The sequence below is a fragment of the Blennius ocellaris genome (assembly GCF_963422515.1).
Source record: "Blennius ocellaris genome assembly, chromosome: 7".
NCBI classification, from domain to species: Eukaryota; Metazoa; Chordata; class Actinopteri; order Blenniiformes; family Blenniidae; genus Blennius; species Blennius ocellaris.
In genome coordinates this window covers 16,714,084-16,731,780 of record NC_137656.1, presented here as the reverse complement: position 1 = coordinate 16,731,780, position 17,697 = coordinate 16,714,084, and the positions used below count along the sequence as shown (strand labels likewise).

The following is a 17,697-nucleotide window of genomic DNA, read 5'->3' as shown; positions in this document are numbered from 1 at the left end:
ACACATTGAAAATGTACAACTTAAAGCGCGACACAGTGAAAACCTTGTTTGCCTCGAACTGTTTCTCGGGAGACGCTGGTTCACGTTTGACCGCTCTTCTTGTTTCGGACGTTCATCGTTGGTGTTGCATAGTGACTGGCAGTTGCTTGTTTTGAAAAAGTAGTATTACTAAGCTTCTGTCACAAAATAGGAACGAATTGACTTGATAAAATAACTCGTACGTCACTTTAGGATGTCCTCTTGAGTAAGTCTCCCGCCATTACTGGAACACACACTTGTGCTATGGTCGTGTGACTGTGAAGCGTTAGTGAGGCTGCCAACACTGTGTGGGTCAGTCTGATTCAGTCAGCAAGTTATTATCAGGTATTTGGATTTTAGATGCTTTAACATCACGACGTTGGTGTGAAAGAATCAGATTTAGGAACAAATGACAAGTCAAAGCAGCAACAAAGTAATGGAGAGAATTACCGATTTTCTTCATTTGACGTTTTATGATTTATGCACTATTATGTGACGTCTATACACGGGAAAGGTGACATTTAATGAAGACTTAGATTGTGTCACTGAATGTGTGAGCAATAAATGATTCAGCACTTCTGTGCTGTATCATAACCCTGCTGCAGGTTTCCGTCCTCATTTCACTCACAGATTCTCAGAGGAAGTGATAATGTTCAGTCATCTTGGGAGTTTCTCTGTTTCTGGACACACACACACACACACACACACACACACACACACACACACACACACACACACACACACACACACACACACACACACACACGCACACACGCACACACACGCACACACACGCACACACACGCGCACACAGCTGTATCTGACCACATGCATGGTTATAACACAACAGGATGCTGTAGGGTGGATGTTTGAGGTGTGAAGGTTCACACAAGACATTGCAAATAATAAGTGTTTCTGCAAATTTAAAATCGTGAATAAAACAAGACATCAATAAATTAAAAGAGCAGTTAAAACGCGAGAATAAATAGTAAAGAATTCAAATGAAGCTAATAAAAAAAAAAAATGCATTTGGAGTAGTAATATATTGATCAAATCATGAGCATGCTGCAGTGAACAGCCATGTTTTTCAGCTCTGATTTAAATAAGGTGACAGTTTGAGCAGACGTCAGGTGTTCAGGAAGTTTGTTCCACACGAGAGGAGCACATAAACTAAATGCTGCATCACGTTGTTTGGTGCTAGTTCTGTGAAAAACACAGTGGACCCGTCCCAAACGTCTTGAGGGGTACATACCCAGGAGTCGAACTACGCTGCGAAGCCTTTTTGACTTATGGCAAGGCAGCGACCGCACTCAGACACATGAGTCATTTTGCCTATTTCATTCTTTGCAGATGTCTGCGGAAATGAGCCGAAAAGAAAGCAGAAGGACAAACAGGAAGGACAATCATTATCCTCTTCCCTGCTATGTATTTACAACCAACACAGAGATTCATCAAATTGCTGCTGTCAGTCCTGGGTTGCATTGTGAGACGCCAGACTTGTCGGCCTGAATAAATATTGGGGCAGAATTTGCTTTTTTGTTTATCGCTGTCTTCCTCCAGCATCTGAGGCGTACGTCGGGGCTCCATGAGCCCAATTGATAGCTCAAACAGGGCTGACATTATGATAATGTCCTTCTAAGTAGCGGGGGGGGGGGGGGGGGGGGGGATGGGCACAATGTCATCTCCTCACATCGGAGGAGCCAGCAGGGGGTCCGCAGTCAACTGCATTTAGGGCGTCTTTGTTGTTGTCTTAGCTCCCGTCTGCATTTGTTGTTTTGTTCCGGTCTGCGTCACTTCTCCGACATCGTTATCGCTCTCATCGGAGAGATCTTTATCTCGACCACAAACGGCAAACAAAGTCATGCAATATCTCTTCCTCCACCTTTGTGTGTGTGTGTATGTGTGTGTGTGTGTGTGCGCGCGTGCGTGTGTGTGTGTGTGTGTGTGTGTGTGTGTGTGTGTGTGTGTGTGTGTGTGTGTGTATGAGCATGTTCAGCTGCTTGTACATACTGCATGTGGTCACCTGAGTTGTTTGCAGAGCTCACACCCGGTGTGCGGCGCTCTACCGTCTTAATGAATTCACACCTGTATATTCCACTGGTTTAATGGATCGTTTGTCTGACAAACCCAGAGCAGAGAAATGTAAAAAGCATTTACGAATAGTTTATATGTGAAAGCGCCGCAGGACCGATTCAAAGACGTGACGCCCCCGGCCGCTCTCAAAACACGTCTCGCATGGTGAAAAGGGCAGCGGGCTGTTTCAGCCGGGCGTCTTTGGAAGGGAAATGAAGGAGAAGAAGAGGCCATTGAGATGTGCCGGTGTGCATGAGGAGCTGGAGACGGCTTCTGCTGGTGTGTTCTCCAAGCAGTCCTTTACTTCATTAACCCGGCCAGATCACTCAGGCCTCAGTAATCAACCTTGTCACACGTCCCATTAACTTCTCCGTCCGTCAGCTTCAGCCCCTCACACCTTCATACACACGTGTGTGCGCCGACACACCGTTGTATCTGTAGCGCACGTGTGAAAATAAACACAATTGTCTTTGCTTGTTATTCATTGCTCTACTCGAAGACGAGGGCTTTTTTTTTTTTTTTATTGTATCAAGCGTGAACACACACACACACATACACACTCCTTCTCCGTGTGTCTTTGCTAACCCCATTACCTCCGTCAGTCCCAAGGGTCTCTCAGCTCTGATGAACCCGCCGCTGCCCGGCCAGATTAGTGGACTCCCTGAGAAAAGCCCTTCATTGATTGAACGTTCGTCTCACAATGTCAGCTCAAGGTTAGCACGGTGACTCTGTTCCTTCAGTGCAGTTAAGTGCTTTTGTAAGCGACACCGGAGTGTTATTTTACTGTAGTGTCTTTTTCTTCTTCCCATTTTATTATTTTACCACTGCTGACTCTGCCACTTATATTATTCATAAAGAAGGCTCACCAATTATTGATATTCACCTTCAGAGCCATCTTTACTTACACTGCGAGTCCTTCCCTCGAGTGGCGCCACTTTGAACATCGGTACCAAAGCATTAATTAATTGTGAACTTGCTTTTTCCTCTTTTTACATTAGAGTCTTTAAATCTCCTCCCTCCGTGTTGATCAAGCCACAGAGGAACTGTTGCAACATTAAAGCTCATGGCTTCAATGATTGGCTTGACTACACATCAGGCATAGGGAAGCATTCATTTTGCACCCCACTTGAGGGAATGAAGATCTTCCTCACAAAAAGGCAGCGAGAGTTGAACGCATGGGAGTAGCTTCAAGTCTCTGAGACGGGGTAAAATAAGTGGTTGGATCGGTGAGGCAGATTGATCTTTCTGTGTTGAAGTTGATGAACGTGAATGATGCACCAGATTTCCTGTAGCGATGAATAGAGATGAAAGGATTATCCTGATATTTAGATCATCCAGGCAGGAGCGATGCCCTGCACTGCTGTCTCTTTCCTCCCCATCATAATTCAATATTTACAGTTTAAGCTGGAAAACTGCTCCCCCTTGGCCGCCTGTATCTCGTATCCATGGCAACAGATTTGAGAACAGTGCTGTCTTTGTGCGCGCGTGTGTGCGTGTGCGCGCGTGTGCGCCAATACACTGCAATTGATTGGTTGTTGGGGAGCAGCTGTTGACCCCTCACTCTCAGGAGTCTCCTTGGTGTTCTTGCAAACATCCCAAATCAATACACACATGAATGTGAATACGTACACTAATATCTCCTGTCATGCTGAACTTTTCATATTCTGTTACTCCTTTCCAAAGCCACAGAATTACACCCCAAATGAACCCAAATTTATAGTTAAACCCTTAACTCATGCCAATAAATCTGATTTTAATGGATATGGATTTAATGGATGCTGGAGCACAGCAAAAACCAATATCCAGTTATAACTGAAACCCTTGAGGTCATGAGATGACATAATGGTGGACCAGTACTAATCCTGTAATTTTAGAGTTATAAAAATAAATCTTATAAATCTTAAAATCTTTATATATATATATATATATATATATATATATATATATATATATATATATATATATATATACCACTGCTGACTCTGCTGCTTATATTATTCATAAAGAAGGCTCACCAATTATGAATCATGCGTATATATATATATATATCTCCAACAGCAGGGGAAGTGAAAAGCAACAGCATCCAGACAGCTGATGGCACTTGAGAATTTTAACTACAAGTTGGAAACTGCTGACTGTTCATATGCTACAGAGTACACAATCACCACCTCGGCTAATGAAATAACTCCAAGTGGGTGCTTTGCACACGGGCATGGATGCACAAGCTCTCACACACACATACACATACACACACACACGTGTTAGTCTGAGTAACAACTGTGGGGGGGGGGGAGAAAGGTCATTTGACATAATTTGCATTGCTTGTTAATGTTCAAAAATATTTTCCATACAGGGAAGGTCAAGTTTTGCATGGAGACACAATATAAACATAACTTTTGATAGATTTGAATTAATGGAACCAATGTGGTTTGTTCATCAGGCCGGGCTGATGTGGGTTTTCCATCCGCGTGTAATTTGACATACTGAGAGGGAAAGCACCAAAGCGCGCGCGCGCGCACATACACACACACACACACACACACACTTTGGAGAAAATGTGTCAGCCATGTGTGATGTGGCAACTTTTGTCACACTGAACACACACATGTTAAACTGGTATAATTTACTCTTTGCCTGTCAAATAACTACATCACACGTCATCTCAGTAGTAACGTTTTATGCGCAACCATTTCCTATCAAGGCAGAGGTGATAAACTTTATTTATAGTTTAGCCCACAGGTTCTTAAAAGGTTTCATGTCAAAACACGGCAAAGAAATTACATTTGAGCAATGAGATTTATGCAGCACGTTTTGTTATGGCCCAACAGAGGTTTGTCTTGCTGTCTATTAAAGATGAGTAGAGTGGAACAACTTATCATTTGTGTTCCTTCAGACTAATTTTTGGGGGTTTAATTTATTCAAATGAGATGCAAGAGTATACTTTTGAGCATTATTGTATTGATTTGTATGTTTCTTTTTTTAATCTGTGTATTTGATCAAACAGTAATTTAGTTTCTATTACAAGTTGACACGGGTAATCTCTTTGGTCACTATGTTTGATAGTGGTCATTGTTTAAAGCTGCCACCTGTCACTGTATTTTCCAAAAAAGAAAATCAAACATTACAACTGAATATTTTTGTATTTTTTTTCACAGTGAAAAGGGAAATACATGTTACAATGTGTGATTGCTGACACTGTTAAAATAGTAAACAAAAAAGTTACACGACTATTTAAAAAAATCCGACAACATATTATTGTCTAAATGTAGAACAAAGATGTCAGTGGCAGAGTTCATATTTGTCTCCCCCAAGTTTAACTTTTGCACACAATGCGACCCACCCAAACATTTTGTAGATCAGTTCCCTGTGTGATACTCTCTGTGGTGTATTGTATGTCGATGAAAACTTCTGAAACTTTTTTTTCTGTTGAAATTTACTGAGCTCCACTTCCACTAAATACAATACTATTACTGAATAACTTTTCTGAGCTGCACCTTAGGTATATTCAAATGAAGTCTGATACCATTCAATATTACACTATGATATAGTCACTGTTTTTTCCACCAAATCAGATTGAGTAGAGTTCAATCTTTTGGTTTTATGAGCTCAACATCAGAATCAAAATATTCGCCGTGACCACAGATGAAAAGAGAACCTTTGCATTCGAGTGGCACTACTATTACATTACTAAACAGAACTACCGGTGTTCAGTATTTTTTTCCAGAAACTCCTTTTAAAATATCTGCTTTACAAACAATGTGCTCAAACAATTACATTTCAAAACATTAAATGGTGATCATTTGTGGTTACGAACTTAAGAACAGGCACACGGACTGCGTATGAAGGTTTAGTCAGTAGTCACTTTTAAAATCCATCCAAGTTTATACCGCATCTTTCAATGAGTCATGCGAATCTTGAGACAATCTCTCTATTGGCAATAGATCACAGGTTATCTATCTATCTATCTATCCATCCATCCATCCATCCATCCATCCATCCATCCATCCATCCATCCATCTATCTATCTATCTATCTATCTATCTATCTATCTATCTATCTATCTATCTATCTATCTATCTATCTATCTATCTATCTATCTATCTATCTATCTATCTATCTATCTATCTATCTATCTATCTATCTATCTATCTATCTATCTATCTATCTATCTATCTATCCATCTATCCATCAAAAGGAGGTGACAAAGCGTCAAGTGGATGTTTTGTTGTTACGCATTAATGTATGTAAAACTATGTTCAAGCCCCAAAATTAACACATTCAGAGCAATGCGATTATTTTCATTTATTTACTTCCAGAGCATGAACAGAAAGGCTCATGTACTCCAGGAGAACATGTAATCTTACACAGAGAGCCCTGTAAAACTATTCTCACTGTGACGCGAGAAAAATAACTCCAGATCAGACGAAGTAGAGCTCATGGGGTGAATTGTACTAACGTATAAGTACAATTACACACAATTCCCCTAGACTACGACGTTGATTCATTAACATTAATGGCACCTTTCCTGTTTATAGCCTCTTATTAATAATGATCGGAGTTAATTACAGGCGGGCATGGTGACATGGTGAACATGACATCTTTCTCCTCACAACAACAAGCCTTTTTTTTATTTTTATTTTGCCAGATGTTGCTTCTCCCTATTTGCCTTACATTAGAATAACACCGGGGCTGTATGAGTGTTTGAGGAGAGTCGGAAGGAGTTGGAGGACCGAGGGAGCTGCTGGGCTGGAGAGGGAGACGCGCTGCGCTCCGCCGCTGCCAGAGGGAGGCGATGTCGCTCCTCCCCTGCTCCGCTGCGCTCCGCTCGGTCAGCGCCTCCAGTCTGCTGGGTGAGATCATTACCAGACACCGGCTCCGGGACCTGACATTCACCGATCGGAAAAGGCAGAGGGAGAGAGAGCACATTTACGCACACGCAGAGAGAGAGAGAGAGACGCCTGATCCTGCGTTGCAAGAGGGCGGCTGGAAGCGACCTGAACCTGCGCCTCCTGCCTCGGGAAGCGACGCGCGCGCGCTCGTCGTGAATTCTCAACTCCCCCACCCCCCCCCCTTCCAGCCACCTCCACCACCACCACCACCCCCCTCCTGCTGGATTTGGGCTTGTAGTCGGATGCGGGCTTGTTTTGACTGCAGTAACAGTCCTGCTCCCCCTCCTCCTCCTCCTTCTCCTCCCCGACCAGCCGAGTAGCGGATTTGGAGGGATCCGGGCTCCGCGCAGCTCCCGGACTGACCGCCGATCCCGCAGGGCTCCGGAGACGCACCGTGCGCCGCCGAGGCTCGCCCGACCACACGCGTTTTGTCCGCAGGAGCCTCCAAAACATCTCCTTCCTCGCAGGAATTGGACGCAAGCGCCAAGTTTCCGACTGGATTTTTTTCCTTCTTCTTCTCCTCTCTCTCTCTCTCTCCCTCTCCCCTTCCTTGATTTTGCCGTCTGATCTGCTGCAAATCCTATTTTCTCGTTTTTTTCCCCCCTTCTTTCCAGTTGACGCCATTTTCCTCGGGGTTTTCTGTCAACAAAAATTTATACATATATTCCGGCACCGTTTGACAGCTCCCCGGGAGGCTGTCATCCCATCCGTCGCTCGTGCAAAACGTGTCTAAATGGATTGTAAATGATCTTGATGAAATATTTACACGTAAGAGCCGAGTGTGTGACAACATTAGACATGGGTAAGTAGCCCCGGCTGACTGCTCGCATTCCACACCTGAATACACCTCTGCCGTGAATGTCTTCATATTGCTATTAATGTTACCGAGCTGCCATGTCCGCTCTCCATGTGTGCTGTTTACACGCAACCTCGATCTGCAGCCTCACGCAATGGCCTTTTTTTTTTTTTAAACACGCAACTGCCTGTTGTTTATTTGTTGTTGTTTGTTGTTTGTTGTTTAAAAAAAAATGAAGTATGTGAAATGTCTTGCAGTCACATGCCGACAATAATCGACCCAAACACATGCGTAGACACACAGGACCCCCCCCACCCACCCCCCCAAACAATACTCCTCCACCACTCAGCCTACATCCATTATTGCCTTAACAAATACGTGACTTTGTGATGGAGCTAGTAATTGGGGCCAGTGGGATAAGGTGTGCAGTACAGTGATCAAGCCATTGCTCTTCAGAGGGTTTTTTTTTTTTCTACAAGGGTGGACAGCCTGCTTCTCCACTGACATTGGTAGTCCATCACATAGCATCACAGTCTGTGACACGCACCAAGCAGATGGCTGTCTCTCTCTCTCAGGCTGTCATCAGTCATGTCACGTTGCGTTGTATCCTATGGATTTTTAATCCTGGTTCAATGGTTGTTGTTGGGTTTTTTTTCCGCTTCTAGAGTTTTGTAGCCTGGAGACGAGCGAATGTCACATCCAAGATGCTGAGTCCCCCCCACTGTGCCATGTTAAAGTACACGCAGTACACTTACAGTTTATTTTCTTGTCTTTGCTTTATAAAAAAAAAAGAAGAAAAAAATTCCAGCTCAGTAATAACAAATCCCATCTCAGCATCATCACAGGCACGCGAGAATAGAAGTGGCTTCCACATTGCATGTTGAGTGATGGTGCTGCTACTCCGTAAAGTTGTCAATAGCTGATCGGTTTCACATGGATGTCAGAAACGGCGTTCCCAGCAGCGATGGACCTGTTTTGGCTGTGCGGATGGAAAGGTGAGGGTTTAAAGTCGGTGGTGGCAGCGTGCCACTGTTATCAGCAGCCCCCAGAAAGCTCAGTCACAGCCGGAGCACCAGGAGATAAATAGACAAGCCTGGATGAGTCAGGGAGAGTGTGGCGAAATGATCATATCTGTTGGATATATGGTAAGAGAAATTGTGGAAATGAGAGTTGGGTCAAAAAAAAAAGAAGGATGAGGTAAAAGTTCGGGTGGTTACCTGTAAGACAAGTGGATTGGGGGGGGTGGCCAACTGAAGGGAGCCAGACTTGGTTGGGAACACTTGGCTTGTCTTGTTAACAGTTCTAACTCTCAATACTGGCATCGCTTTTTGTGGCATCAAAGTACAAAGCAGGTTATTATTCTCTCTATTAGGTAACGAGACGCTCATGCCACCTTTAAATTAAAGCATGAGAAATCGATTAGGTGTATCCCCTTCTGAGCTCGATACCTTGGGTCGAAATAGGATCACAGGGAACGGTGGTGGGGGGGGGGGGGGGGGGGGGGGGTTGGGGGGAGGGTTGAGGGTGGAGGGAATGTGAACGGGATCCAAGGACAAATCTAACTGTTGGCAGGCTCTCTTAACAGAATATCAGCACTGGAGCACCTTTTGGCAGAGCGCACAGAGAGAGGGAAGGAGAGGGAGGGGGAGCTCGGAGGTGGAGGGTAAAGGAAAGAGGGTAGCACAGAGAAGAGGGGAGTGAACAGAGGTTGGGGGGTGGGGGGGGGGGAGTGAGGTGAGGGGAAGGAGGAAGACAGTTGGGGAGTAGGGGAGGTGTTTTTGCTGACAGCCATTTTGTGGCTTCTGCTGCAGTTAAATGGGGTTAACATTCATATGCTTTTGTGGGGGCAGTTAGGTGAGGATGGTTTTAGTGCTACCTGGCATATGGCTCATCCAGAGGATATGTGCTGTGCGGGGACTTCACCGAGCGGCTTTAAGGCCATCATTTCAATTATGGCTGTGCCACACATGGCATTTTATGATTGTCCTTCTAGCTGAACACATGCTCGCGTCATCCACGTTAACTGCTGAGAAAACAGGCTTTGCTTTGCGTTTCATATCCAGATAAAACTTCGAACATATGGTTTAAAAATCTAAATAATCGCTTTGATGGCCTCCTTCACCTTTGCTTTGCACTGGAGGCTGACAACTAGCAGACTTTGAAGGCTCAGGCTTGTGCCCACTGGACTTGTGTGTATTCGGGAGGCTGGGCCCATGCCTTTTGATTGAACTCCAACCAAAGATTGGATCCTTCTAGAAACATTGGTTGATGTGATTGCCCTTCACTAGAGGGCTGGAATAAAAGTGAAAAAGAGATAAATGAAAAATGAAAATGGCAGCCAGACAATGTTCATCATTGCAGTGAGATACTCATCTACAGCCAGGGGATGGCCGTGCCTCTGCTACACTCTCATATCAAAAACCAGGAAGGGGGGGGGGGGGGATACTCTTCACCTTGTCCCGGCCACATGGGCATTCGGTGTGCATGTGGACGTGTGAATGTGTGAGCATGCGCGTGTACATATGCCTGTGTGTGCATCTGTCTTCATGTGTGTATGAGCTATTTGTGAGTCCATCTCAGGCACTGGGCTGCTGGGTATGCAGCCTTAAAAGGTTGTGTTTCTGCTGCCATCCCCTCTCTCCTCTCTCTCTCTCTCTCTCTCTCTCTCTCTCTCTCTCTCTCTCTCTCTCTCTCTCTCTCTCTCTCTCTCTCTCTCTCTCTCTCTTCTCTCTCCTCTCTCTCTCTCTCTCTCTCTCTCTCTCTCTCTCTCTCTGCATTTCTCACTCACAGTCAGACTGATTTCTACCCCTTTTTTTCCCTGCATGTCTGTAGCATTCACCATCTCACTTCTGTCCATCTGTATTCCATTATTGGTGCTTAATCATAATTGTTGGTAAAAAAAAAAAAAAAAAGTTAAAAATGTTGGAGGACTGTCTCATTCACAGCCTTTCCCATCCAGCACAGGGAATGACCTTATGCTATTTGAGAGGGAAGCCTGGTTAGCGCTGGCAGTTTTGAGAACATAATAAAGCTATTTATGCAGTGAGTCTGGCCTCTCACAATCACCCGGCTGTCTGAGAGTCGTCGAGGTGTGTGTGTGTGTGAGAGAGAGAGAGAGAGCGAGAGAGCGAGGGAGAGAGGAGAGAGAGAGAGCGAGCGAGGGGATGGGAAAGGAGACAGTGAGGCTCAGGCTAAGTAAGTGAGGGAGGCCCGAGGAGGGGTCAATCTTACATAAACTCTCAGCCTGTCTGCCAGAAACAGAACTAACACTGCTTAGGGCACTGAGCAGGGTGGGGGGAGGAATAGTCCTGACCCAGCTAAGTAGTTTATACAGTAATGGCCCAGAATAAGAGTTTTTCCTATTGCGCGTTGCCACTTTGCTGTCATACTGGGCAAAAGTCAAGAACAGACAGCGGACCTTCAGTGTGCCATCCAAAGTGGACATATTTCATGTTGGTGTGTGTGTGTGTGTGTGTGTGTGTGTGTGTGTGTGTGTGTGTGTGTGTGTGTGTGTGTGTGTGTGTGTGTGTGTGTGTGTGTGTGTGTGTGTGTGTGTGTGTGCGTGTGCGTCTGCGTGCGCAGTGTTGTGTTTGGCAGCTGTCTCTTTTTCCTGTCATTGTCCTCAATCACATGACAGCCAGGGTGGCTTTTACACATGCCATTAGGACAAGTCACCGAGCTGACATTAGTGACTGGGAGGCTCCTGAAGGACCAAACAGAGCCTTGTGAAGACTGTGAGCACTGACAGGCCAGGCTGGGAAGAAGCCTGGATTGATTTTTGTGGGTTATCCCTGTGAAACTGAAGATACTACAACCGCAGTGAAACAAGAGTTTTCCAGGCAGCCAGTGGTTTTCCTTTATTTCAATTGGACATGAAACCCTTGAGTGGAACAATCTGTCATACTGAACATTTTTCCTCTTTTTATTTACCTACCAGGGTTATTGATTGATGTCGCTTTTTTGTGTGGTTTTGAAGCGAAAAGGATGTGAAGCCTCTTTTAGTGGAAGAGGTTCAATCATGTAAAATTTGGCACCGCTCACAAGTTTTGTGCTCCAATTTTATTCCAGAAAGCAACGTCAAAAGAAAAAAAAAAAGCATTACAAGAAGCACAAGAAACTTTTTCATTTCTAAAAGGCCTTACTTGCAGTCACTCTGCAAATAAGTTTAAATCATCATCATTTGATGATTGCTTTGAATCAGCAAACATTTAATTGAAATTTTTTTTCTTGGAAATGTATTAGTGCTTTAGGGCTTTTTTTTTTTTTTTAAAGGCTAATAGATTCAAATGACAAGAAATGCATTGACCTAACATGCTCTATTTTGAAATAAAAATGATAAAAACCCTTCTATAAAGGTCAGGCCATCTCCCATCATACACAAGAAAAGAAGTGTGTGCATCACAACACACTTAAGCTGGAGTAAATTAAGAAATTATATCCGACTGACCTCTCTTACTAGAATAAATAAATACATGAAAAGTTGACCGATTCTGATGTTAAAGTTAAAAAAAACCCCAAAAACTCCACATTATTTTCAGCTGCCATTGCATCGCGTATTCAACCCAACTATGTGGCCCAATAATAAGTTATCATCTATCCATCACTCTTTCATACGCTCATATCCTTGAACATGGAACAACTATTACAATCTGTTCAACCTTTAAAAAAAAAGAAAAAAAGAAATCACACTTAACCATCATTAAACAACCAGATCCTCCAGCAGTAACTGTCATGACAGGTTATAAATTTGCTGGTGTAATGACTGAAGAAAAACTTTACGCACACAAGTCTCGTAATTTTTATTTAGTTTGGGACATCCGGAAGAAAAATGAGCGACTTGTGGCTTTGATGTCCAACTGGATACCGTTTAAGTGCAGTCTCACGTTGAAACGTTTGCTGGAATACCTCTGTGGCTTATGATTATTCAATCACACTGTAAGCTTGTGCTGTTGGGTCTGTTGGGCATTATGGCGGGGATCAGCTGTTTGTACAGTAGCGTGGGCTGGTACGAGAGTGCACACTAAGAAAACACACATACTGTAAAATGCCTAAAGTAACTAGGTCAGAGTGTCCGTCGGTGAGCTGCAGTTGGGCAACCGTCGGCACATAATGTAAACCATTTGTGCTCTCACAGGTCTTTGATAGTCTGCAGTACGGCACTAAGCTTTCACTTCATGTCCACAGGTAGTGGTCTGGTCTGGTCTGGGTTCACATCAGTGGAATTGGTGTCAGACTGAGCTCGGTGTGTGAGACGGCATTCCCCGCTTCCAGCTCAGTCATGCCTCGTGTCATATTGACTGATGGGATTCCCTGGAGCTATAGTGAGAAGTGTAGTCCAGTGTTTGTTTTGGTTGCTTTCTGTTTATAAGCTTGTGTGTGTGCGTGTGCATGTGTGTGTGTAATATTCATCTGGTCCTGTGTGTGTAATGATCTGAAACAAAAAAATCCCAAATCCTGTGAGAAACGGCGACCGCAACCTGTTCTCTGGAGAGCAGAAATAGCAGCGAGGTTGCAGAAGTGCACGCTGCGACAGCAACATTGTCATTTGGGACTTGCATTTATGTGCATAAGTGTATGAGTTTTTTTTTTTTTTTTTAATGCATGTGTGTAGCAATGCTGTTGCATGCGTGTGTAAAACAGTTCAGACGCTGGTTTTTCCAGGCCAGCTCGTAAACCACATCTGGGGAAAGAATTTAGATTCCTTCCTCCATCTTTCTCTGCTCCCCCCACCCCACCTCGTGTGAGACACCCCCCTCCACCCACCCGTGACAGAAAAAAAAACTGCAGTTAGCTTCGTTTATTTTTTTTGTACTGTGTCCTCAGGCCAACTTCAGCCTGCTTTTAGAGTAGTTGAGAAGGAATGTCTTATTTTGCGCTGATCACTCTGATGTCTGCGTGGCTGTGCTTCAAATCCGTCATGGGGATAGAATAAATGAAGACAGGAGGGAGAGGAGATATCACAAAGAGTGAGTGAAGAAGAGAGCAGGGAGAGAGGAAAAGCAAGTGGCAGTGGGTGTCAAAAATGAGTTTGTTTATGCGAGGTACAAAATGCAAATTAGAACCTGGCAGCATGCCTCTGCAGATCTGTGATGAGCCTGTGTGTTTGTCTTCATACTTAACAGGCAGGCAGTGATGTTGATGACAGCCGACAGGCCGCAGCTAAGAGGTAGCGACGGAATTGAGGCTGAGGGGATGACAGGACAGGTTTTGTTTGCCCTTGGTTTTTCCTCATCATGTCATTCACCTGCTCTTTCCACAGACTGTCCCTGGCTTCGCTGTGCTCCTGCGGGACAACCAACCCAACCCCAGTAGCTGATCGACAACAACCAACCAGCCCAACAGACTACAACCTCTCGATCCTCCCATTGGCTGGCCGCCACTGCTTCCCCCATCCTGACTGGCTCTGCTGGGAGCGTGGATGGAGCCAAGAGATCTGGTTGGCTCAGCCCGACCCAAAGAGGCGGACCTTCAGGGAGGCAGGGTGGGGCCAAATGAAGTGGACCAAGACGGAGCAGCGGGCATTGGGTTGGCGCACAATGATGATGTGATTAATGGTACCATCAGCGAAGGGGAGGGGCTAGAGGAACAAGGGGAAGGACTTATGGAGGAGCAGGAGTTCTCCATCAAGGAAGCAAGTTTCCAAGAAGGAAGTCTTAAGCTAAAGATACAGACCACCAAGCGCACCAAGAAGCCCCCCAAGAGCCTTGAGAACTACATTTGTCCACCTGAGATCAGGATGACCATCAGACCTCCAGTTGGAGAAGGCAAAGGGGGGCGAGCGGGGCGGACAGGAGGTGGGGCGGGAGCAGGGCGGGGCTCCAAGGACGAAGAGCGAGGACCTCCCAGAAAAAGGGTAGGTTGCCACTCCTTCACCGTATCGAGTTTACAAGCGGGAATGTCGCACAGTGCCATGCGTAGTGTGGTTTCGTAAGTTTTGTCTCTGCAGCTCCCACCTCACACACCGCGCCGCTTCCTTACCTTTCTCAGTAGCTCCTTACCCGGCTTGGTTACATGGGGTCAAAGTTCGCTCCGAAATTGAAACCTGCCGAACGGAGATCACACAGCGACAGACACGCGGCACACACTCACACAGGAGCTGAGAATAGGGCTGACATAAGCAAGCGACAGCTGGTGTCTGCTCTTTCCATTTGTGGTCATATACACAGAGACCTCTCCTCTCCTCTCCTCTCCTCTCCTCTCCTCTCCTCTCCTCTCCTCTCCTCTCCTCTCCTCTCCTCTCCTCTCCTCTCCTCTCCTCTCCTCCCCTCCGCTTTAATGAAATCAGTTTTTGTGGGTCACCGCCTTCACCTCCCACCTCCTCCATCACACCCTTTACACACTATACCGGTGTTCACTGTGTGTGATGCTGTGTATGTACAGGTCCTTGGGGGAATCTCGTGTTTGCAGTGTGTGTTGACCTACGCAGTGGTGTGTGTGTGTGTGTGTGGAAACCTGACAGCCATCTCGATGTCACTCAGTTCGACAGCCTCAGCAGGGGGAAAGACGTCATGTTGTCAACACGATGCTGGGCCGTGTGTTGTTCTGTCGGTCTTTTGTCTTGCTGGTTTTACCCAAATATTGAGGAAGGGAGGGCTCATATGATCATTATATAGATTTTTTTTTCTTTGCTACATCCTGCTATTATTTGTCTTATATCATCAGATTTTTCTCTATTCGTTTTCTGCTCAGGTCAGCTCAAGAGGCATCTGGTACACCCCCCAAACTATAATTATTACAATACAATGGTTCATCAAAGTGACAGTAGCTTGGGATGTGATTACAGCAACAAGACTCATGTTTGAATCTGGTACATGGTCCTGTTCTGTGGAGTTTGCGTGTTCACATTCTTCCTGTGCATTTTTTTCACGTTTCTCCTACAATCTTCCGACGCTGTGTGAGCGTGGATTTCTCTAACTGCTTTACATGATCATGTTTTGGCAATCTGATTGATATTTCCTGATTGACGGATCAGTCGGCCTGTGAGCAAGAACACGGAATAAAAACTGATCACATTGGGATGCAAAAACATCAGTCAGTCAGCCATTGGATCGATCCCATAATGCTTTGCACACTATGATACTGGCCATTCGTGACACGCAGTTTTACCTGTAGAAGTTCCACTACTGAGTATGAATTTGCTAGCGAGATTATTGAAGCTTGTTTTGGTTCCTTTTGCGTTCCTTTTGAAATGGCAAAGTAGCGATATAGAATACCAGTGGTCTCTTTTCTGAGTAAAACCACAGCTTATATTTACAGATCATGCTTAAAACAAGAAGTACCGGTAATCATGCCAGCCAACTGGAAAATCTGAACTAAATAGCGAAATAGGTTTTATATTAAATTAAAAATACACGTTTACCTGAACAATTGTAATGGAAATATCGACATGAGAGCCAATTCAAAAACATACATGCATGATATCAGGCATATTGATATTTTGGTATCGAGCTCGGAGTAAAACATCAGCACGGTGAGCTTTTTTGTGTGTGACGTGGTAGAATTGTCTTCTGCGTATCTATTGTACTTCATTTGTCTCTTAAAACAGTGCGTGGAGCATTACATGGTGATATTAAGTTACTGGCATGTTTACAAAGCTACAATAGTGGAAAGTAATCCGATTTGTTGTTTACATGTACTGTGATTGGATCATAAAACGATTTTCACCACCTCCTCTGATCTGCTTGCAATGCAGTCAAATAGGGCCACTCTCATCGGATAGAAGCGTTTACATGGTGTTGATAATATTGCCTTTGGTAGTTGTCACTGCAGCTCGTTTCAGCCCTGTGATTGACAGAAGACCAGTCCCAAATGTCCCTGGCTATTTGCAAATTATCTTTTGTGATAGTCTCTAAATCACTACAACACTAACTTAGTATAGAAAAAAAACAAGTCACATAAATCCCTCTTGTATATTTAAGACAGGAGACGTCTTAAATCAGGCATTGATGAAAAGTACAGTATTCAGCCAACTAAAGGCAGTATGTCAGTCCTTCTGTCACTTAGACTAATTTGTATGTCGTAAATCGAGAAACCAATTTCGTGAATTTTGTGTTACAGTTAATTTACTTGCAAGTCGAAATCCAAAACACCATTTGAAAGATGACGCACAGGGCGAAATCTAGGTACAAAACCTATTTCTGCACCTGAATGTTAAACATGTTTGTTTTGCTCACCATAAATTACAGGACATTTTCATTTCTCTGAGCTTTTGGTTCATTTGGGGTGTTTGCAATTGGTGACAAGTGGTTTAGAGAAGATTTATAGCCGGCACTGTTGGAAATGCCTGCTCTATTTTTATGTCTGTAGGGTTTCTCAAACAACTGTAAAAAGTGGGGCTGGAAATAAAATCTGTGCTTGGTGCTATGTCATTGGCAGATTGAATCATATCTGCAGCCAGAGTTGCAGGTGTTCGTCTGCAGGTTTTGAATTGTCAACACAAAACCAATTGTCTGGCCTGTTATCACTTCTATGTACGCAACGTGGAAAAAGGGTGACAAAGTTAAGAGTTGATATCCGTTTGAAAGCAGAGCGAGCTGGGTTCGGGACTCCTGATGTTAGGGGAGTCTCTCCTAATCCGCGCCATTGGGTAGCCCATTGCCCCAATATGATTGACAGAGGTTGTCATAGTGACAGGGGCAGCAAGCTGGTCTATTGAGGTTTGAGGTTTGGGGAGGGGGAGGATGTGTTGGTGTTGATTCAGATCAGTTTCAAGCCTTCATTGCTCACGCTCTTTCCCTCAATCACCGCCGCCTTACCACCCCCCCACTCCCCCACCCCCAATCCTTCTTCCCACTGCTCCCATCGACATCCTTTCCCTCGATCTCCCCATCACCTGCCACCCCAAGGGTGTGATACAGGCAGGCGCACTGGAGAGGAACGGGTTAAAGACAGAGGCTGGGCTGCTTTCTGTCTCTCTGTCTC

General features: G+C 44.7%; 1 protein-coding gene across 2 annotated transcripts in view; it reads left to right on the top strand.

Annotated features, from left to right (window-relative positions):
• The first annotated feature begins 7,089 nt into the window (after nt 1–7,089).
• setbp1 (SET binding protein 1) overlaps nt 7,090–17,697 on the top strand; it is a 36,109-nt gene continuing 25,501 nt past the window's right edge. The window contains exons 1-3 of one of the 2 annotated variants that reach the window (XM_080498899.1): nt 7,090–7,782; nt 13,899–13,942; nt 14,036–14,629. In XM_080498899.1, the coding sequence (XP_080355025.1) occupies nt 14,195–14,629 (435 nt within the window). In that variant the 5' untranslated portion in view covers nt 7,090–7,782; nt 13,899–13,942; nt 14,036–14,194. The remainder of the gene's footprint in view (nt 7,783–13,898; nt 13,943–14,035; nt 14,630–17,697) is intronic. The other variant, XM_080498898.1, reaches the window with a different exon arrangement.